The sequence below is a fragment of the Propithecus coquereli genome, unplaced genomic scaffold, assembly GCF_000956105.1.
Source record: "Propithecus coquereli isolate 6110/MARCELLA unplaced genomic scaffold, Pcoq_1.0 Scaffold28, whole genome shotgun sequence".
NCBI lineage: Eukaryota > Metazoa > Chordata > Mammalia > Primates > Indriidae > Propithecus > Propithecus coquereli.
Window position 1 is genome coordinate 8,729,321 of NW_012148396.1, and position 24,179 is coordinate 8,753,499.

General features: G+C 46.9%; 1 protein-coding gene across 3 annotated transcripts in view; it reads right to left on the reverse strand.

Moving 5' to 3' along the window:
- TRAPPC9 (trafficking protein particle complex 9) overlaps positions 1 to 24,179 on the reverse strand; it is a 660,607-nt gene that overhangs the window by 158,054 nt on the left and 478,374 nt on the right. For all 3 annotated transcript variants that reach the window (XM_012648143.1, XM_012648141.1, XM_012648142.1), the window contains one exon: positions 1,436 to 1,589. In XM_012648143.1, coding sequence (XP_012503597.1) covers positions 1,436 to 1,589 — 154 coding nt within the window. The remainder of the gene's footprint in view (positions 1 to 1,435; positions 1,590 to 24,179) is intronic.

The window sequence follows — 24,179 nt, forward strand, 5'->3', positions numbered from 1 at the left end:
CATCATGTGACATGTGTGAGGCAGCATCACTCTGCTCATTCCATCAGCAAGGACTGACTGACCCTGGCTGTAGAGGGGTCCCTGGGACCGTGAGAGGACACCTCCCATCATCCCCACCTCTTTACTTCTCTCTCCACCAAAGTCAACACCTGTAACTCCTCAACAGGCTGCTGCTGTGCCCTCTGCCAGTCCCAAGCATTCTATTTTTAGAGTCTGTTTATAAAAAAAAAAAAAAAAAACACCTTCTATCTACATGTACAGTTCTTATTTTGTCACAAACTTCTTGGAGACAGTGGGTCTACCAGCCCAAATTCACTTTGGCTTGAACGAAGGAACTTGCCTCAGGTCCAGAAACCTATGCCATGTGTAGACAGAGGATGTTTTCAGAATCCAGATGGCCATCTGGAACAATCTGAAACCATACCATGCAATTTGACCATCCCCATAGCCATGGAATCCACACATGGCGAAGATAATTAACAGACACACACACCAGTGTGGCCTCTTCATGGAGACGGTCTCTGGGTGAGCCCTGCTCTCATGCCTCAGCACCTTGGGGGCCTTTCCGACTCTCATGCCTTTGATAAACTCCTATCAACCCTAACAGCCATGCAAATGCCAGCCCCTCTGTGGAGCCTTCCTTGATTGCCCCCACCCAGCAACTTCTTAATCTGAACCTGCTGCACTGGCCCAGGGAGCTGTCCTTGCTCCCCTGCAGTGCACCTAATTCTCAGAAGACACGCCCACTTCCCACTAGACTAGGCAACCGCACTGAGACCTTGTCCTTGCGTCTCAGCCTCTTACGTGCCTCACAAAGTACTTGACTCAAAAGTAGGTGCTCTGCAAAGACTGCTGAACACACAAATGAGTGAACCTGGGTTTCTCCAGAGTGTTCACTCTGTCAGTTGAGCGCCGTCTGTAAGTCAGGCAGATGTGAGGTTCAGAGCAGGCTCAGTTATTTTATGAAACACTGTCTCATAGCACTGTCCTAAAACTCTCTCAGTATTTTCAAAATGGCATCTTCATGCCTCGGTAAGCTGTACAATCCGATTCTACTTTCTCAGACAATTGCACCCGTGTTTTCAGCTGTCAGTCTGTGAACTCCTCAAGCCCGGCCCTGATAGGTGGCCATTAGAACCTGTCACTAACATGAATATCAACATTGGCAAGAAATATGTGACCCAGAGACAAGAGCACCGCCAGCTCCATAAAGACCTTTTCTTACACGCAATCAATACCTCATTAAGTGGGGCCTTTGAAGCGTTAAGAGGTTAAGAAAAGGCCAACCCTTTGGTCCATATCTCCTTGCCATGGAATTTCTGAGCTATCTGTGGTTAAAATTCAATAGCTAAACACCTCTTGGGTCCTTCTCAGTGGCCAGAAGCCCTGGGCAGGGGTCCACCAAGGTCCAAGGTGGGTGCCATGGAAAGGATATGATCCCCCAGTGGATGTCCAGTTTGCTGCTGATCTCCATGCCTCGCACCTCTTGCCTCTCTTCTTCCAGCTGCTTTGAATTTGCAAATTGCCCCTTCTCCCCAGGGGATTCTGGGAAACTCTCAACGTTGAACTTGTCCACTTGAATTGCCATTCTAAGAGAAGGGAAAAAAACACAGCAGAGAATTGATCAGTAGGGCAATTTCTTCTGCCTGCTGTTGGGGAATCAGCACATGCAATTCCCCAACAGCATGAGACAGCATAATGAATCATTATCGTTAGTAACGCATAACAGATTCATTCCGAGAAAATGAAATAATAGACTCCCAAGGTGGCCCTGACTTCAGAGCTGGTTCAACACACAGTTTGGAACTGAAGACACAGTCAGAAATTCAAGCCTCTGAGAAGACAGGTGTTACCTCAGATGAAAATTTCAATTCTGTAACAGGGGAAGGCGGACAGTGGGCCGGATCGGCATTTCAACTCCTAAGGAACGATCACCCCGGAGACCTCAAAAGCCCACTGAACCTCCCTGCTCCTGCTCTGAGCTCTGCCTGCCACCTCCCCACACGCACATCCCTCTCCAGCCAGGGGGACTCACTTACCACCACCAGCTGCCAGCCCCCGGGAGGCCACACCCAGCTTCCTGTGTGTCGGGCCTCACTTGTCTCCGGAGCTGCTGCCCATCCTCCCTGCAGGCCTCTGCTCAAGATCACGTCCTCCACGAAGACTCCCCACCTGCTGCATTGCTTATCTGGCCCTTTTGACCTTCTGACAGTTTCTGGAATATACCAGACTCTCCCTGCCTCATCCTTTGCACTTTCTGCCCCCTATGCCTGGAATGTTCTTCTCCAGGCCCTTAGCACGGCTAGATCCTTTCTACTCTTGAGGTGGCAGCTTAAGAAAGGCCTCCCCAGGCTCCTGAGCTATAGCAGCATTCTCTCTCACCCTTCGCCTCATTCTCTATTGCAGCATCCAACTTTCTTCTGTCAGAGCATTTATCATGAGCTTAAAGATTTATCTTTGGATTTGTTAATTGTCTACCAATTCTACTGGAATTTAACTCCCTGAGGGCAGAGATCCTCCTGGTCTTGTTTACCAGTTTTCCCCCGGCCTACAAGAATGCCTGGCATGCTGCAGTGATTCAATAAATAATGAGGTGAATAAATGAATGAGTGAATTAAAAGCCTTCCCTGATACCGCAAGCCAATGTGCACCTCTGTGTCCTCGCTGCTCGCCAGGCCGTGCACTACACCCATGTCCGGCTGTGTCTCCAGGTCCAAGCACAGCGCCTGGTCTGTAGACGGCACGCAGCCCACGTGTCTGAAAGCTCTGATGAACTTTGTAGCCTGTCTCCACTCAGAACATGACACTTGCATAGGCAGGGGTTGTGTCTTATTGATGTTTGAAATCCCACCTCTTAGCACAAAATCAGGCAAACAGTAAGTACTCAGTAAAGGTGCATTACACAGATGAAATGAAGGGAGAGGGGAAGGAAGGGGGGGTTTTCATGTTAGGCCCCCTAAATTCTGGCTCCAGCTGAAAGAAGACTGAGAATTCGTCAGCCAATGGATGGAAGTAGGTGTCTTGTTTTATCGCAGAGGCTGTGCTATGGCCAGAATTATTAGCAAAGCCAGGTTCTGACTGGCCTTTGTGGCTATTCTCTTTAACAAACAAGAAATAGGGGAACTGTTAAACGGGTGAAAATACACGATTAAACCCAAAGAAGAGATCTTGGTAGTCACGACAGCTTGCGAAAGAAGCACGATAGTGCCAGTAAATCGACAGCTCTTGGCCCAAGGCATTATGTGTCCAGCTGAGCTACGCAGGAGCGAGAGTCGCTCCTGGATGAACACAGAGGATGGTGATTTTGTGGCAGAAATCCTTTATTAAAAATCACATTTGCTGTTCTCTGATTATTTAAGTAGACAGCTTATTGTAAAAAGTTGGAAAATAGAAAAAAGCATGAAAGAAAATAAAAGCACTCAAATCACACATTCTAATGTTAATTTCTTAATTATATAATCTTTTCCCTAAGCATGTGTATTTGAACATAGTTTAAATCATTACATATGTATAAATCATTATGCATCATTTTTTATATACACACATAATTTGAAGTCATGTTTTATTCTAATACACTGTGAACACTTTTTACATCATTAAAAATTAATTTCAACATAATCTACCATATGGATGTATCATAATCTACAAAACAATTCCCTTATTTTTTGGACTCTCAGATCTTTCCCATTAAAAAAAAAAATTACTACTATAAAAAAAGTCCTGACAACATCTTCGTGCTGAATGCTCTGTCTGTGCTCATGACTGACTCCTTGGGTCTATTTCTAGATGTGGAATCACTGACTTGAGGGTATGGAACGAAAGGCTCAGATGCAGAGTACCAGGTTCCCGCTCAGGTTCCCGCAGAGGCACGTTCCTCTCTCTGCGCCCTTGCCAATATTGGCGAAGATCAATTTTTAATCTTTGCTAGTAATAGGCAAAATGCCACCACATTGATGTTTTAATTTGCAGGTCCAAATTATCCTTGAGATTGAACGTTTTTCAGATGCTTATTAACCATGTCTCTCTCTACCTCTGTGAGTGATCTACACATATAGCAAGAGAGCTTCTTGTTTTCCACCCAGCAAAAGCTCTTCTTATTCCCCCATCTCAAAGGTAGATTGAAGCAAACTAGAGCTCTCTTCAAATAAAAAGTCAGAACATTTCCTAAGTGTCGCTAAAAATGCCCATTTAAGTTCATTGCCTGATAACCAAAAGGAACTGACCACTTTGACTTTTCAATTGGGTTTGGAAACAGTCCCCAGTCCCAGACTCTCTTCCTGCTGGACCCAGAAGGGAGAGAAAAGCCCAGCAGGCAGCAACCTTAGGGCCAGAACACATCCTTGCCACTGCAGCCACTGGAATTTCATTTGTCTGATTATCTGGGGGTACCTTTCTGGTTGAGTAGACATCATACTATATTACCCACCTCCAACTATAACAAAATTGCAGCCAACTGTGCCCATAAAATTGAAAAAGGTAAAAAAATAAAATGTAAGGAACACTTATTATGTGCCAAGCCCTATGCTAGGTGTTTCGTATGTATTCATCTTATTTAATTTACAGCCAGCCCAGGAAAGGCCGTGATTTGCTTTGCGTTGTAGATGACAGGATGAAGCTCTGTATGCATAGGCCATCTGCCCAATGTCACAGAGCTAGCAAGCCTTACACCAAGTCTGTCTTTCAGACTCAGTCCTCTCTGTTTGTTTGTGGCTTTATTTGGCTCTCCTTTGCTTAGGCAGAGTACCTAAAAGGAGATCATTTCTTGCTCAAGCTGTTTGCAGAGCTGCACAGGACACAGACCCAAAACTGCAGAGCCTGCCCTCCACGAGCCTGCTGCCCAGGTGAACAACTAACAACTTTCCAAAGTACAACCACCCCTGCCCCCAGAAGGTCTGGGATGGCCATGCTGGTAAGTATCCCCTACCTACAGTGACAAAACTGAGGTACTAAGAAACTGAGTAACTCAACTAGGGCCACCCAGCTTATGCTATTGCCAGGATTCCAACTCAGATCCATCTGACTCCAAGAGCCAAGGATGATAACCCAAACCACAGCAGAGCACTGCCCAGCACCTGCATCCCTCTATCCACACGGTCCTAGGCACAGCCCTACACCCACCCCTTCTCCTTGCTCCTCCAGACCAGGAAGTCATGGCAGCATGTGACTGTTAACCTGGAAAACTGCAAGGGGTTTTCCTAAAGAGGAGACTCCACTACCTGCCTGGAGACGCTGCTGTATTATGTCAAATGGCTTCAAGAGCCGGCATTATCCAAGGAGAGACCCATTGGCCTGGGTGCCCTAGTTGTAACCTGGCTCCAAATCCAACCACAGAACTGGCATCACTTTTAATGAGGGCTGAAGCCATCATGTTCTGCGGCTTGTCACTTTGGTGGATATCAGAGCTCTGTGGTGATGGCAGGCAGCTTGAGAGATGTATACGGAGAGTCAGCCACAAACAGGCTGCCTGCTGGAAAGCACACCAAGCTCACGGGAACTGACCTGGTGGTAAGGGGACACCCAAGCAGAAAGGTAGAGGAGAAACGCAGAGCCACTGAGGGGAGGGAGGAAGAGACCATCGACTGCCATCGCCTCCAAAGGGGAAGGAGCTGAGGACAGAGTCCAGGCTTTGGTGCTGACCATCTGGGCAGGATTCCCAGCTCTGGCCTGACTTGAAGGTGATCTTTGGGCAAGGCCCTCCATTGCCCTGAGTATTTCTGTGGAATGCAACTGGCACTACCTACATCTGGGGGGAGAGCTGTGAGGATGTGAACGTTCTTACTCAGTGTCAGCTGTGGGGTCTACCACACCCCTGTCCTTACAGGCTTCGTGATCAGCTTAGCACCTTGGATGGCTTGATAGCTACCTTTTTAACTAGCCAGCCACTTTTCATGATAATGATGAAGCAATAAAACCTTGATACCAAATTAATGCCACAATCCTCACCACTTGCCCCACACAGCCACTCAGAGGCCACCTGCCTGCCAGTGCTGATCTTAACCTGGGGCACACGTCCCTCCTCACTCTGGGCTTAAGCTTGAACATGTAGGTGAGATCTTTTACTGGGGTGGGGCAACATATATCAGAGAATATTTGTGCAACCCCCATTAGAAAGCATCCAAAGAGTAATTCAGAAATGTGGCTGATGCTTCCGGCAAATCACAGCAAAATGGTTGGAAACCATTATCTTTGGAAATGACACAGGAAAGGAGAGCAAGCAAGCATGCACATGGCTCTCAGCAAAGGCACCTGCCTCCTTTGCGCTGCAGGTGTTGGAGGGAGTGGTTGTTCGGGTGGGCTCCCGAGAGGCAGCAGCAAGGGGCCCCTGCCCAGAAGTCTACCATCACGCTAATAGCTCTTTTGAGCAATGCCTCTTTGCCAGAGGGGTTTTTGCTGTTATTGTTGTTTCTACTTTTAATAAAGTAAGGGAATTATGCCAAGGATAAGGTGTATTACCCACTGATAGTACCTGGCCAAGGATGAGAATCCAGTCCCCAGCTCCCTGTCCAGCACACTCTCAGGACCGGGAGGACTTTGCAAGGAACATCAGGCTGGAGGTATCTTCCCAGTGCATGGGAAGAGTGGAGGGGAGGCCAGCCCTCGCCACAACCATCTGCTGACCCAGGGAGCAATACCGGGGCTGGGCTGGGTGCTCTGAGGGAAGGGCTTTCCTAGTCACCTGAGTCTCTTCCACATGCCATTAGCTTCTCTGCATCCTGGGCCACTGGTCACTGTGAAGAGGGTGCTCGTGTTTGAGCTCACTGGCACTTTGTCACGATCCCTGGGGTCAGCTGAAGGCATAGACTGGAACCCCGGGTGGAGGAGAAGACCCGGCACACACAAGTCTTCCAAGACAGGACTTCTGTGGATCTTATAAAACACGCCATCAAATTTCAGCTCTTCCATGAGGCTTGTCCAACTATATGACCCCCTCAGGACATTTCCCTCCTGGAATGGCCATACTGTCTCACAATTTTAAAGTTCCTCACGGTGTGCAGAACATTGACGATTAGTATTTTCATCTGATTGGGGCTAATAAATATTGTGCAGATTAAATAAGATAGTGGATACAAAATGGTCAGCACAGTGCCTGGTACACAAATCACACTCTACAAATAGTGGCTGCTATCATGATTACGAATCCCGTGTCACAGATGAAGGAACTAAGGTGCTGAGAAGTTTAGGAAACTTCAACCTAAAGTTGAAGAAAAAAAGAAAGGCCATGGAAGAGCTTAACTTCAGCTATCAAACTCAGTTCTGATGCCCAATCCACGACTCTCAATGCTGCACTACTCTGCCTCCCTGCCCAGGACTATCTCTACCACTACTTGATTCTCTTCATCTTTCATGAGTGGGAGTTAAATAAAATTAATGCTGTTATTGAATGCCAATTTTCATGTTTAATTTTATGGCCAAATGTGACAATAATAGTCAAGAGTTGGAACTAAAAAAAGGTGCTGTGAGTTTTGAAGAGTCTATAAAAAAGCGATGGTTTTTAAAATACCGTATCATATGATTCAGTCTCTGAACAGCTGATAACCTCACCAGGGAAGTCATAATGATGACATTTAAATACAAATCAAGGAGTCAGATTTAAAAGGACTATCCACATATAATTAAATTGAACTTTCATTGGGAGATAATTGTTAGTTATAAGACTGGTATTCTAAATTTACGTGGTGCATCATACGGGAATCTATCTGACTATGTGGAACACCAGCCTATGCTCTGTTTTACAATGAAGCACGGCGCCCAGTGACAGGGAAGCAGCCGCCTTTCAGAGTCATCTGTCCTGAATGAAAAGGGACTTTAAGCAGACCGGGAATGAACATTGACATCCGGCTCACGCCCAGAGAGAAGATCATTTTCTCCTTAAGCCTCATAGATCAATTATGGTAAAAAGAGAAACCCTTCCTCATTATTATTGTTAATTGAAGGGAAAAGATAAGCTGTATTCTAAAACTCAAAGCTCTACGTGCTCCAGCCAAAGCATCATCTGGGATTGCACCAAGACCAAAGCAAGGGCACCCACCACATCCTGAGCCTGCTGAGGGACCCTCGCACGCCCTGGTGCCAAGTGGCATGCTTTATCATCCCCATCTCCATTCTCACAGCAGCCCTGGGAGGGAGTATACCCACTTGCTGCAGAAAACAAGGTCGCTTGCCCAAGGCCACAGAGATGGCAAATGGAAGACAGATTTCAAAACCAGGTTTGCAAAAGCCTGCAGCCTGCAGCAAGCAACAGTCAGAAGGGTCCAGAGAGCCATTCCCATCACTTGAACTGGGGCAGACTCAACAGGGAGCTTGAAAATCATACTGCTCACATGTTAACAAGCAGCACAGCCCTCTCACAGCCACTTGTGTCCTGCGCAGCCATGAGGATGGAGCACTCCATCAGGATCAGCGCAGCGCATAAACAAGCTTTGGCCCGGGGCCAGGCAGCCTATGCCCCTGTTTTTCACTCCAAGCATGGGCTGGAAAATCACTTGGTAGGAGAAACCGAGGAGATTCAAGAGTGAGAGATTCTGGGTCTCTTTCATCATTAAAGTCTATGATTCTGAGGCATTTAGTTTTTGGAAATCTTGAGTTCCTCACTGTGAACTAGAGGCTCCTGGGGCCCATCTGTTTCTTCAGCTGGGTTCTGGGAGTTGCGAGAAGGTCAAGGGTTGGGACTGCTGTGGCCATCGGGTAGCAGCAGCCTATTGCTGAGGGGACAGCTTCTTAAAAGTGATATGTGGTATGAACACCCTGGTTCCCAAATCCGTCTCAGTCCAGCTGGTCCCACAGGAGTGAGACCAGGGAAGAAAGCCCCTGAATATGCATGATCTCATCTTATGCTTACAGAGGTCCTGTATCACTACCCTCATTTTACAGAGGGATGAACTGAGCCCATAAGAGTGAAAACAAGCCACAATCACTGGAGTGCTTGTAATAAGATAGCCAGACTCTAAGCCAGTTCTCCTCCCATCCACAGAGTGCCCGAGCTCAGGGGACCCCTCAGCTTAGAATGAGCCCTCGCCAGGCCAGCCCTTCCTGGCTCTCCCTTCACGGAGCTAACCCCACTCCCAGATGCAACCTTCCCCGAGCAGCCTCCCTCCTACCCATCCCTGCTTCCCAAGCCTGTGGGGGCACCCTGCCCCTCACCCCCCACTGCCCCTCACTCCCACTCCGTAATTATTGTGTCTGGGCTGGTCTCCTCCCTGAGGCCAGGCACCAGGTCTCAGTGGCTTTTTGTATCTCTGCAGCATAGTGTTTGCAACATACAATTGCTAGGTAAGACAAAGTATGTTAATGAGTGATGCTGGCACATGGAGCCTCAGGACTATTCCCTTAAATGCTGATAATCGCTCACATAAAATGTGTAAGTATTTATTCGATATTAAAGGAAAAATATGAAGTGACACTTTTGATGGCCAGAGACTGAGATGTTCTGGAGAAGCCAGCTCTGCAGTGTCAGAGTGCTGGGAGCATCTCCCTCTATCCCAGCCAGCATGGCATGGAAAGCTCAACCCCTTACCTTGCATTTCTATACATGAACATTTATTTGGGGGCCTTTAAGTACTTTCTTTCCTCAGCACAGAAAATAGTGCTTAATAAAATGAGATTCATCCTTAATGCCACTGGCTGCCAACTGCCTTCCCTCTCCAAACTGCAGAAGGCAAGCAAGGCTAGGTTCCTGCATTACGGGTCATTTCTAATTGATTTCCCTCTGCACAGGCTTCCTGAGGAAGCAGCTTTTCCATCTTAACAGGGCTGCCTGGCCTGCTGGATCCAAACAGCTGATAATCCAGCAAAAGCAGGGTGCCCTGTCCTCCACAGCCTCTGCAGTGCAGCAAGGAGGGGCAGGGTTCCAAGTCGGCAGACAGGAGTTCAAGCCCTGCTGCTCCTGACTTCCCATGGTGTGCCATCCGGGACAGGTCTCCCAGCTGTGGAGCCACGTCTGGGATGGAGAGCTGTGTAGAGGAAGGGGCAACGGGCCTTGGAACAACACAGACTGGACTCCAACCCACTCTTCGTCACCTTTGAGCTTTGTGGCCAGAGGCGAGCTACCTGAGTGTCTCTAGGCCTGTTTTTGATCCACAAAACAGACATCCTACATTGCAGGGTTAGTCAGGATTTGGTAGAATTAATCTGAATCATTTGGCACATAATTAGTGGTCGAAAAATTATGGCTGTTACTTTTTGGGGTAATGAAAATGTTTTAAAATGGATTGTGGTAATGGTTACCCAACTCTGCAAATATGCTAAAAACCACTCAGTTGGACACTTTAAATGGATAAATTGCCTGGTATATAAATCAAATCTCAATAAAGCTGTTTTAAAAAATTATGGCTATTAAAGAAAGTTATCATAATGTAGATCAAAGAGGATAGCATTAATGAAGACACTTTGTGAAATATAAAATGCCAGATAAATATTAGCCATTTTGTGTATTGTTTTCACTCATTGTCTTGTATTCATAAATGACATTTCACTTAAGCTGACATCAAGGTTCTCATGTCTCCCACTACATCCTCGCCTCAGTTGTGTCAAAGCTATTTCTTCAACATGTTCTCCCATGCTACCAGAGCACAGAGCAGAGCAGGCCCTGGAAACCCCATGCTGAAGCGGGCAGTGGCTCAGGAGCATCTCATGTCCCCTCACAGACTCCAGGAACAGCAAGAGCCTCCTGCCAAGCCCTGGAAGTCACTGCAACATTTCTCCAGATTTGCTTTATCTCTAAAGGGTGGGTTTTTGGTTTTTTTCCAGTGTTTCTCACTCAATATTCCAGGGATGTTTGTACTAAGATTAAAATACCTATCAGGTTCTCTACTGGTTTTCTGCTATTCCTGTAAAGCCTGAAGGACCTGCTCTCTACCTAGACCTAATTCTAAGCTGCTGTGCTTTGGGCAAGTTGTCCCATCTCTGAGCTTCCACCCTGGTTTAAAAGGAGAAAACAGCTTCCTACAGAGTCACTGCAAGGCACAGGTAAGTTAACCTAAGTGAGACCCAGCACAGGGCACCCAGTTTGTGCCCAGTCAGGGTTATTTCTTTCCTGCTTTCTGAATATAATGGAAAGTCAGCTATTTTGAAGTTTCTCTGCCTTATAAGACTGAGAGAACTGGAGTTCTTCCTTGCTTCTTCCAAAGGGTCATGCTTACCTCACAGTAACCTAGAAAACTCTGCTGCCACAGCAACTGCTTAGGCGAAGGAGCTCACACTAGGACCAGCAGCACCTGTCAAGGAAGGTATGTTATGGTTCCAAATTTCCTTAAATGCAGAGCTGGTACATAACAAAATCTCAGGCTTATTTCAGCTCCTTTTAAGTTTTTGTAAAGTAACTGGCCAAATTTGGAGGGGTGGGTATTAAGGAGTGGCATGTGGCAGTCAGAGTCTGCTTCTGCTTCCCTCATCCCCCTAGCAGACGGATCTGCTGTAGTGGGTCTCTGATGGTGTGGGCACCACAGCCAGGAGCCTGACCTGCCTGGTGGGTGGGACCCCGGCAGCTCTCATCACATTCAAGTAATTTGGATCTTGCACAACAGCTGGAGGACACTGACTGCTCCCATGAGACACAGGCTGGTGTGACCACCTGACTACAGTCTCCTGAGGCTCTGCAAAGTCTCACCATACTGTGCAACTCCATAGCTCACCTGTGAGGGCAGGCAGGCAGTAACACCATGGTTTAAACAGGGATGCTGCCCAGGGCCAGGTCTAGGGGCAGGAACCTGGGACAAACCACAGTGGGGTTAGCTCAGTAGTATCGGAGAGTAGCTGCCATGTTGCAGGCCCTACGCTCGGCGCACAGGGACATTGAATGAATCAGAAACAGGCCCCATCCCTCCAGCAACTTCAGAATCCCATGGGCGAGATAGACCATAGAGAACCAGACTATTAGGTTTGTGGTAAGTTGTGACAAGTGCTATGATATAGGACCTTCAGGATGTTATAGGGATATAGAAAGCAACAACCAATTTTGCCTGAGAAACTGCAGGGAGTTGGAGAGAGTGTTGTCCAGGCTCAGACATGCAGGCTAGCAGAGCCAGCTGTTGGAGGGGTGCAGGTGGAGGACCATCCTAAGTCCAGAAAACACTACCTGCAAAGAGCCAGGTATGGCAGTGAGTGTAGGCTTGCTCAAGCCCAGAGGATCAGTCTGGACAGATGGCAGGGACTGGAGAGGGACTAAGGTAGAGAGGTAAGCAGGGCCAGGTAACACAGGGCTCACAGGCCTTGCCAAGGACTTTGCACATCTGCCTCTCGCTGCTTCCCCATAGATGGCTAAACAGATGGGCAGGTGGCCCACACTGAAAGGAGTATCAAAGGCTAGTTCTCAGAAGAGAGGAAATCTAAAAAGGTAGCACAAAAAGGAACAGCTGAAGGAGGTAAAGAGAAAGACAATAAGCTATAGAGGGAGAGGATATTTGCTGACTGCAGTGATCACATATATTAACTCCTTTATTTTTATTCCCCTCCAAGTTTAATCCTTGAAATGGGGTTTTTATCTTCACAAAGCAGATGAGGCGAATGAAGCTCAGGCAACGAACTGACTGCCAAGGGCCAGGTTTCTGTGGATGCTCGTGGCACGTCCTTCTGCGGAGCCTCCTGGAAGGTGTGGCTGGTAGCTGGAGCGGGGCGGCCAGAGGCCTGCTATGCACACAGGGGTGTCCAAAGGAGAGACAGGTGAGGCACAGCCTCCTCCTCAGTTCCAGGTGAGACACTGTCCAGAAGCCCAAACCCAGGACCTCAGGCCAAGCTTCCAAAATAAGAATGCACCTTCCCACATGCCTCACATTGAGGCAGGGAGGGGAAGGGAGTGGTCCAGATCCACTCAGCTAACACCAGGCAGAGCCAGGACACAAATCAATCTTCTAACTCTAAGCCCAGAGAGCTGAAGATAAAGAGAAAAGAAAAATTTGGAACATCTCTGGCAATTTTTTTCCTAGTATGTCACTAAAGAAAGAAAGCAAGAGAATTCCATGGAAGTGTTTTTGACATCTGGATTTCAGAAAGACCATGGCAGCTTCCCTCATCAAACTAAGCAGAAGCCAAAGAACCAACAGAGTCAAATCCTAAAACAGCTATTGTTAGAACAGCTACAGATGGATAAGACTGGTAAACCAACTAAAAGGCAGAATAAGGATCCTGTACCCTACCAATTGCAAAGGTAAATGAAAATATCCTGAAGGACCACTGTGCCAGTTATCTGGCCTCCATGGAAATAAAAATCCCCTTGTATAAAAATGTTCTCCTTAAGTGGAGCTGATCCTATAAATGACTGCCATGTTGCATCAGTCTTTTTTGACGGAAATCTTTCCATGCTAGGATACAAATTTCCCTACCTTCCAGGATGTGGGCTGTGCCATGAGGGTTCTCTGCATGCCTGGTGTGCGGGCATAGCGTGGGCGCATCAGACACAGATGCTGCTCCTGGGCCCGTGGGCGGCCCCAGGGAGGGTTTGCCATCACCACGTCCTCTCCGCAGGCCAGGCTCCCTGCTAGGTGCTCTCACTTAATTCTCACGACCACCCCGCACGGTAAACATTACCACCGTCAGAGTCCACATCCCAGTGAAGAGGAAACAGAGGCTCAGCAGTCCCCCACTTTGTATGAGCCACAGAGGCGGTGTGCGGTGGAATCACGCATGCACTGGTGAGGCAGACGTGGCCCTGCATCCAGTGGAGTGAAGCCTCCTTGCGACACAGGGTCATGGGAGTCCTGGCAAATGTCCACTCAGTGCCAAGAATGGAGCCCAAATGTGCACAAGTCATGTCTGCTGGACTCCGCTCACACCACAAGACCTGGTTTCTCGTGTTAGCTCTGCCACACTGGTGGTGACCTGGGAAAGTGTCCTGATCACTGCGAGCCTTGGACTGCCATCAAAAAGTGAGCACAATACCTACCTAGACAGAGATGATCTGTGCTTTAGTTGAGACAGCATATTCTTCATGAGGAAAATCTTTTCTAAATTGTAGTTCTTTTACTGCTATTATTATTATTATGGTTATAACTTCCCACTGGCATCTCAAACTTGACATATCCAAAACCAGAAACACCCTGACCAAGCCTCTTTCTCTTGGGAAACTCATCATCTCCCTGTGCTTCCCAGCCCTCACAGGACCAACGCTCACCTTGGATTCCTGCTTCTTCTTTGCCCCACCTGACCCCTGCCACATCTCACATCCGTGGGCCCCACTCCCCCACCTCCCGTCCTCCTCCCCAAGCCTGGTGCAGGCCTCAGGCTTCCTCCTCTGTGGCTGATATGACGTCAATGTCATTGTAACTGCCAGCTCCTGCCTCTCCGCTCTCCAACCCTCTTTGCCTTGCAGTCCTCAATTTTTCTTCAGCAGGTATTGGGCCACATACGAATATGGATTGGTTTGGTTCTAAAGGACTACTGCTTGCCGATCACATGAGCCAAAAATCCTACTCCTAGGTATTCACCAAGACAAATGAAAACATATATCTATTCAAAGGCTTGTATGTGAATGGTCATAGCAGCTTTTTTTTTTTCTTTTTGAGAGAGGGTCTCACTCTGTCACCCATGCTGCAGTGCAGTGGCATCATCATAGCTCACTGCAGTCTCAAACTCCTGGGCTCAAGTGATCCTCCTGCCTCAGCCTCCCAAGTAGCTGGGACTATAAGTGCATATTACCATGTCTGGCTCATTTTTCTATTTTTTGTAGAGACGGGGTCTCACTCTGGTGCTCAGCCTGGTCCTGAACTCCTGTCCTCAAGCCTCCCAAATTGCACAGCAGCTTTAATTATAACAGCCAAAAAAGTAGAAACTACCGAAATATCTATCAACACATGAATGGATATACAAATAATGGTATATTTTCAGAATGAAATACTAGTCAACTATAAAAAGGAAGGAACTATTGTTACATGCCAACAATGTGGATGAATCTCAAAATCGTGCTGAGTAAGTGGTGTCAGACTAACATAAGTACATACTGTATCATCCCATTTATATAAAACTCTAGAACATATAAACTAACCTATAGTAGCAGAAAGCAGGACAGTGCCTGCCAGGCATAGATTACAAAAGGGCCACAAAAAACTTTTAGGGGGTGACAGAAACATTTGTGATAATGAATGCTGAAAATCTCTTGGGTATATGCATATGTCAAAGCTGATCAAATTTTGCACTTTAAATATGTATAGTTTATTATACTGCAATCATCCTTTTATAAAAGTACACCAAAGATGTATCCAGTGTAAATGTCTCATACAAGAACTGTCTGGCTCTCAACTACTAGAGTCAGAAAAACCTGGGTTTGAATTCTAGATCTAGCAGGAGACTGGAGTTCCTTGACCTCAATTTCTTTGTGTGTAAAATGGAAAAACCTATTGTATCCACCCACCTCAGGGCTGCTGTCAGTGTCTAGAGCATGCACGGCTGCTGCTCCTCGGCCTCTCTGGTTTTGCCACTCTATGCTTATGCATCTGCTACAGAGTCCTGCCCTCTCTCCACTGTACAAAGGGGACTTCGGTTCAAGTTCCTTCCTCTGAACCCCAGAGCACTGGGGTTCTGTATACGGTATACAGAGCACTGTATACGGTCTGTTATGGTGCTTATGGGGTTTTGTCTTACCCTTTTGTTGGTACATTTTACATCTCTAGAAAACTGTAGGCACCTCCGGAAGAAGAATGAGTCACACTCTGTTGAATCCCCCACAATTCCTTGTGCAAGGACAAGTAAACAACAAGTCCTTAAACAACAAGTCCTTAAATACTGCTAATGAAGAGATGAGTGCTTGGAGGTTGGTGAGGAGAGTCCCCAAATGTGTTCTACACGCCAACAACAATTCTATTTTGCGGTAAATTTGTGACTGGCAAGTACTTAATGAAACTGGGAATTATCATTAGTTCTATTTGTTTAAAATAAAAAAAGGATTCTCTTTAAAATGCATTAAGTAATAAAGAATCCTCTAAACTTTAGGTATTACTTACTTTTTTGTTGCTTTCCCTGACAGTCACACAGATAAGGGATCATGTCCGTCACATTTTAAACAATGATATCTCTAAAGTTTTGCACAGCGCGGAGTGGATGATCAATAAATGAATATACTTAAAGCTTAGCATCACCATAATAAAATGTAAAGTCTGATATATTTTAGTTAATACAAGGTGCCTTTAAATAACGTTAGGACATTCTCAAACACAGTGCTGGCTCAGATCTGGTGGGGAGGGGAGGGGGCTCAGCCTTTCCTGTGGCTCAGGCAGCTGTGCTGCCCTTGGCTTTGTTTTTCGCCTCTTACAGAGTCATCGCACTGCCTGCCTCCCCTTCTGATTTGCAGGGCTCCCCAGTGCCTCTGCATGCGTCCCACAATCTCGGGGACCATGATGCCAGGCACCTGACAGCAGGCATGTGAGGAGTAAACCCCGAGGCTCCCCTGGCCTGTGACCGTGGCTGAGTGAGGCTACGCAGGGTGGCCGAGGGTGCTCATGGAAGGCCGCAGTGGAGCAGGCAGAGCTGAGGACAGGCCTCTGGGACCCACCCTCATGACCTGTCTGTCCTCATCTCCAGCCTAGCCCTCTTTGCTTTAGCCCCTTCAGTCACCACCAGGGGCCAAAATATAGCCGCTAATCTGTAAAATGGGGGTGACCACCACCTTATAGGCTGGGGCTTCTCCAGTCCTGGGAGCAGTGCTGACACATAGAAGGCCATCAATATAAATATCTGGTGCTATGAGAGGATTCTGCTGTCTCTTCAAACTCCTCTGTTACGCACAGGTAACTTAAAGAAAATACATCATGTAGAGCAGATGATAGATGTTGAACAAGCATAACTTCACTTCTCTTATTTCTGGGATTTCCTGTATGTCTTAGATGTCACAGATGAGGGGATGATACTAAGGAAGTGTTGCGCTCCTTGAGCCTGGTATATGCTATCCTAACACGTATCTACCCCTGCATTCTGACTCCGGCGATGGGGCAGGCGTGTTAAGCGCAGCCACGGGGCTGTAGCCAGCCTGTGGTTGACATACAACGTAGGCAATACAGAAATAACGTGTGCAACAGGGAAACAGCATAAAGGCTCACAAAATGAGTCTGTTTCTGGCAAACTTCAACTACAGGGTAGGTAGGATAGATAGCTCAGGATTACATGGGAAGACAAGGGAGTTAATGACTAGAACAAAGCCTTGGAAATGAACTTCCGTTTTGCATTCCAAGCAGCAAATGCTAGGCAGGTCTTTAAGGAAACAGATTGATGTTATTCATACCTTTCTATTTTCAAGCCTAGACATAAAAAGGACAAATGACACATTAATATTCAAAGGAAATCTCAACTCTTCCAGACCCTGCAAATACAATCAGGGGCATCCCCATGTTTGACCCCATGGAGAAGGGAACTTAACATGCAAAGGGATTTCATTTTTAGCCAATCCTAGTGACTGGCCTTGCAGAGGTAGAGATCCCTTGGAGACCCAGCCTAACTCCACCACTGTCTTACATATAAGACCCTCCAGAGGAGAGGCTCAGACTCAGAGAGGAAGAAGGAGCGAACAGGGCCACCCAAAGGTTATCATGAAACCACAGCAACAGCGACATTTTTAAGTGCTCAGGGCACACCAGACACATACATTAACTCGCCGACTGTTCACACTGGCTAGGCCCTGGCTCTCATCCTCCCACCTCCCAGGCTGCCCCAGAGGAGTGAGGAAAGGAGCTTTTGGATGATTCCAAGCCCATCTCTACAACGACAAGCTGTGAGATCACTGGGAACCAATTCAACCTTGTAAGGCTTGGCTTTCTGAAAATTGAGAATATTAATAATAGATAACTGCCAGTTACTGAATGCCAGCTGCACTTGACCCTATTTTACCTGTAATCCTTATAACCACCTTAGGAGCTAGACATTAATATCTCCATTTCACAGAGGAGGAAAATGAGGACTGGGGAGGTTAATGACATGGCAAATATATATATAATGACAATTTTCAACAAGATTTTGCTGGTGGAATCACATGCAATTTGAGCCCAGAGAGAAGGATGAACATTTTTTTTCCACAGGGCCTGGCACATAACTTGAGACAGCTGCCCCCTGGAACCCTGTCTGCAGCATTAGGAATTTTCCAACTGAAAGGAACCTAAAGACTCCCTAATCCAATCCTCTCTCTGCACAAATTAAACAAACCTGAGCCCCAAGGTTTCACAAAGCTTTGGGCCTGAGCCTCTGGGCCCTGACATCTGGAAAGAGCTCCTCCTCTGAGCACTGCATGGGAGTGTAAACTTGACACGGTCCAGTCTGCAAAACCAAATCTGTGCAGTCTTGGTGTAGGCAGGCAATGGACTGAGCACAGATCTCTACAATTTGTCAACCCCTCTTGATAAGACTGAGGCTCTGACCATCATATCTTATCACAGCATCATTAAGGATCACCAGTGGCATGCGGTAGAGGAGGAAGGGAAACATGTATGTAACAATGAGAAATTAGACCCATTTCACCTGGAAAATATGACTCTGATTTATTTGCTCTACAGCAGCTGACGATAGCCTGTCAGAGAAATTCTGTGTTGAAAATAAAGAATAAAAATCACCCAGAGTTGTTTTGCTATATACATCCAAATTAGAAAACGCTACTCTCTGGATGATTTATGCTTCAATTTTTTCCCTTATTCACAGAGAATTTGTCAAGCATTATAGTAGCACCTAAGAGCAGTAACACAATTCAAAATGAAAGAAAAAGCCACAGAAATCCAGATGCACATCTAAGGTCTGGGTGCTACCCCAAGGTCAGTGGTCTGGTACGTGGGAGCACTGACCTCACAGACAACAACACAGAGAAGTGAGCTGGGCAGGGCCCTGAGGCAGCCCTAAGAGCCACCTCACCACAAACACAGGGACTTTTATCCCCCCTCAGGCCTTGCTCAGAGCAGCCACCAGGGGAAGAGTCCATCCCAACCCCTGGATATGAGGCTTGTCCACATGGCTTTGACTACTGGCCCTGAGCAGAGTGACATACGCCGCGTTGGATCAGAGGTACATCAGACCCTCGCATCGTCTGGCCATTTCTCTTTCCCCTGACATCACAATGTAAGGATGGCTGACCTGACTCCTCAGAGAGAAAAAGATCCTCGAGCCTCTGCCAACCTCTCGATGTGTAATATGAGACAACATCAACCTTTGCTTTAATTCACCAACATCTAGGAATAGTCTGCTACCACCGTGTAAACAGGAGAAAAATCACGCAGCTCTTCTTCCACTATGCCCTGGCACCTCTGCTACAGTACACAAATGCTCTCTCTCCAAGGCCTTGTACAAAGACCATGACTTCCAGAAGCATTTCCTCATTCCCAGCCAGGAGCAATCTTTCTCTTCTCAAGACCCCTAACCCCTTATCTGTCTACTTGTGGACTTCATTGGGTTTTTGTTCTGTTTTTCTGCATTATGATTCTTTAGGACCATGCGTTATTTCTCCTGCTGCCTTGAGGACATGCCCCAGGGAGCAGTGCTCTGAATCTTACCTGGATCCTGTGCCTACTTGTTCTACTTGTTCTATGTAAAACAGGAAACTCCACAACCAAGATCTCTTCCAACATTTCAGGAATATGGCCTAATTAGCACATGAATATGCGTTGAAATATAAATGAATAAATGAATAAGGAAATTACATTATCAGTGATACCTGTAAAACCAAACTTCCCAGTAAGATATTATCTCTCCTTCAGGAAATAACTCCAACCTCTCATTAATGCATTCAGCACATCACTTGAACAGAGTAGAGCAGCCACTTCCAGACCTCAGACTTGGGGTCAGAGTAAGACTCTGCTCCCAACAGAGGTCATGTGAGCCCAGGACCAGATTCTTGAGCCCACACACAATACTCCTCTCACCCCTGGCCACAGCAGGACACTTCTCCATGGTTTTGCCCAGACTCTACACACCTCTCTGAGGCCACATTTGACTGTGTCTCAAAACTTGGACTCTGCTCCTTTGCTCACTCCTCATCTTCTTCATCCTCGCCCTTAGCTGGTCCCTATCCTGCCATCTGTTCTTCCCACACTAAGTTTTGGGAGTTGGTTCTTACAAATTTGACATTAGTCCAAGTCCCTGATCAGTTTTGAACTGATATGGACTCCAGAGCCACCTCACATAGCTGTGTGAGCTCATGCAAATTATATAGCCTATCTGAAGTCAGCAATCATTAGTTAATTAATCAGTGTCATGCAAGATTAAGGTAAAGATGAGAAATAATATCTAGAAGGCATCTGCTATGGCATGTGGTTACTAATAGGTACCATCTATTATTTTATAAATCTATCTGGTTATAAGAGCACCTTGTCCATATTTCTCCATCCTTAGCTGATATTAAATTACAGAAACCTACATGAGAAGATATACTTGGTAGAATCATTTTTGAAAACAAATTAAAAAAAAAAACTGATCAAGCCACCTCATTACTTTCGCTCATTCAACAAAATGCTTTGTGTGCTGACACTGTAACAGTTGCTGCTTTGGCTAGATCCCTGACTTCAAGTGCAGTCCGAGAGAGAGAAAGAAAGAGAAAGAGAAAGAGAGAGAGAGAGAGAGAGAGAGAGAGAGAGAAGATGAGAGCAACCATGAGCATGGCATGAACATGCACAGGCTGCTTGGAAGGGGTGTCTCCCACCATTATGGTTAGCAGGGATAATAATGAGAAATATTCTACCACCATCGATGGTAATGTGCACAGACAATGGGAAATCTGGGCTCTTTAAACTTCCCTCTTCCAATCTCTTTGAGATCCTGTACTGCTAACTGGCTTTCCTAGTGCTATGTCAGTGGTACTCGCAGGGTGGAGAGTCTTTTACTTAATAGTCAGCCTTGGTCTGAGTCATCACTTTTAAAATGCTAAGCAATTCTCTTTTAATTCTCTTCTATCTTCAGGAAACTGCCTTTATCCTGCTGAGTAACCTCCAGGGCTGAACAAATGGCCAGAGGCTCCAACACTGCAGATGGGAGAAGGCTCCCCTCCCTGCTCTCCATAGTAGACACACTGGGCCCAACTCCAAGGGTTCTTCAGTCAGCAGTCACAGATGGGGGACACTGCTCTAGACAGAACCGTATGCTGGCCAAAGGACGAAGACAGCCTGAGCTGGAATCACTCACACTTGGGCTTGGGACCTCACCACTGCCAAGTCCCACTCGTGGCCTGGGTCAAACCAGGTAAGTGTTCTGAGGTTTCACTTTCCTCACCTACAAAATGGGGATAAGGATGCTAGCTTCCCAGATTGTTGTGAGAATTAAGACAATGTTCAAGGAATCTTTGGTACAACACAAGTAGAAGGCAGAGAGAAGTGGAGGTTTTCCCTAGGAAACTTGTCACTTCACCTCTCCGGATTTCAGCCCTCTCCCTGCAAATCATCTTACAGGAGCCTTGTGAGGACCAAGCAAGATGGCACCATGCGTGAGAGAGAGAGAATGCGCGGGAAACAAAAGATAGCTGAGCCTCCACGCAAAACCTTCTGTCCTAGAACCCCCCAGAGGGTGGACTCAGGAATTCAGTAAACATAGTCTCTGAAAGGGAAGGAGAAGGGCAAAGACATTTTTCAATCCCACGTGCATTTTGTTAGTCTCTAAGACAGGGAGACCCCGCTTGTCCTACATCTCAGGGTCACAGGGTGGTTAGCTCCCTCTGCAACCTCTGACAGTTTCTTCACCTGTCTGGGCCTCACTTTCCTCATCCTTAGGAAAAAGGACAAAAATACCTATCCCACTGCGTTCTTACAAGAATCGAGAGAGAGAGACAGAGAGAGAGAGAGAGAGAGAGAGAGAACTGTGTGCTTAGTGCAGTGCCCAGTGCGAATCCACCACAGGTGCGCAGGGGCCTCCCCCCACCGCAGCTCTCGCCTATGGACATGGGCACAAAGAGGACACTATTTAGTTTCCTCCCAGAACTCAAAACTGGGAAGCAGGGATATGATAAGGCATTTTTGTACTAAGCATCCCTCAGATCTGTATCCCACATCAAAATATGTTTCTTCAAATTTGGAATTTTTTTACATTAGCTTCAAGTTCAGCTAATTTGCCAGAACTCTAGTAAGCCACATGGTGATGAACACAAATAAAAGCATTCTTTTTGCTATTGTGACCTACCATGACTTACTGTGTCATAACGTAACACACCTTCAGATTAATCACCTCATTTCATCAGCATAAGAACACTCCTCCTTCACTAATAGGGAAATTGAGGCAGACAGGTGACATACTAGGTGTCCGAAGCAATGGAGCTGGAAATGCAGCACCAAGACTTGCAGGGGACCTTCCTCACTCCAGGTCCCACAGTGGGGAGGCTCGCACCATGCGGGCACCGGGCCTGAGTGCTGGCCTAGAGCGGCGTTGCAGGCTCATGCTCACCTCCATCTCACCTGCTCCATGCTTTTCGGCCTCTTAAGGCTCCCATGCTCCTCACCAGAGGATTCCTGGAACCCCTGACTGCTGTCCTCTTGAGACAGGACCCACCAGAGCCCAGGAGACCACAGGCTGACAAACGGCCCAGCACACACCATCACAGCTCTGTTAGTCCTGCCAAAGGAGCATTTAGAGATGGAAAATCCCAAGCACTTTCCAAAGTGATTTCTGAGTGAGGCAGTGCATTTATTCATTTACAACAAGCATCCTAAGTGCAGCCCTGTGAGCAGCACTAGACCACACACTAGAAACAAAGACAAATGAAACGCAGCCCCTGCAATCAGGAGCTAATGGCTAGTAGGCAGACAGACACCTATCTGCAGGGTGTGCCCGATGCTGCAACAGCACTGGGGACAAGACCCAGCGGGGTGCGTGGAGATCACTCAGCTCCGCACCTCCCCAAGATGGAGGGGCCCCAGGCTGAGAGCCGAGAGGGGAGCACGCGGCAAGCTCGGGGCTGAGCGAGCCCTTCAGCTTCATGCTAAAGTGAGCAGGGGTGGGGGCTTCGGGCTGGAAGGTGGGCAAGGTCAGACCATGACATGCCTCGTCCCCAGGAGGGGACTGCTTAAGTCAACTGTGTTTATAGGATATTGTGAAATCATGAAAAACTATGTTCTTGAAGAGTAGATATAGAAACTCTAGTTATATTGTGAGGAAAAGGCCAGCTACAAAAAAGTGAACATAAAGTGATACCAATTTTGCCTAAATGAAGTAAACTAGACACAGATCAATAGGGATGTGGGTCTAGAGAGTGAGGCATCATTTTTGGGCAGTGAGATTAATGTAATTCTTAAATTATTTTCTTCACACTTTCCCTTATTTTCCAAAATGAATGTATTAATATGTTATTTTTGTAGGGGTTGACTGATGTTATCTCAAAGAAGAACAGAAATCCCTTTCCTGGGAAGTCGAGGGCAGTGGCAGGTAGCTTTGGGCTAGAGCAGGGGTGGTGGCCCAGGCAGCAGGGGTAGGAGCAGGGGTGCCAGAGAGAGGGAGGACCAGAGCGAGCAAAAACACAAGAATCATCCACCAGAGATGGCAAGGAGCGAGGTGGAAGAGGATTAAGGTGAGGGGCTTCTGGAAGCGCTCCTGACAGATGGCAGGATCACGAATGAAAGCACTCAGAAGGCACAGAGTGAAGTAGAAATGCGAACATAAATGTCACGTATTGTTACCGCGCCGCTACGGTTTCTAATCGCGTTAAGCATGGGTGACGGAGCTTTCTCTGACCAGCGCTTGACAAAACCATCACTGTTTAGCTGCCAAAGCACCCCTGTACTTGCCTCAATGCTGGATGTGGCTCAGAACACGGGTGCAAAAATGTTACCAAGGCGTGCAGAGAGAGACGCAAGTCCTAAGCTGTTCTGCATCTTTCGGGATTTGAGAACAGAGAAGTCAGCCTTGTGGGAGATCAATTCAACTAGAAAAATCTTTCAGGAGCTTGGCTTAATATTGAAAATGCCACACCCTTGAAATATGAATAGGAAAAGGTCCTTAACAATATAGAGTTGACAATAGGGGCAAGAAATAAGTTCCTGATTTGAAATTGTAAAGCAGTGGCCTCTCTCCACCCCATGCTGACTGGCCAGTCTTCATCTGGGGAGCTGCACAAAGGGCCCCCCTCCCTACATGTCAATCCAGTGGTCCCTATGCCGAAATCAGATGAGAAAATCAAACAGGAGTTGGTCATTTAAAACAGTCTATTTTTATGTGAAAACTTTTAAATGCGCAATTGCTTGAGACATGCAGTTATCCCAGATTAATTTTTGAAGGCCAAAGGAGAAACAAGATGACTGAATAAAGTG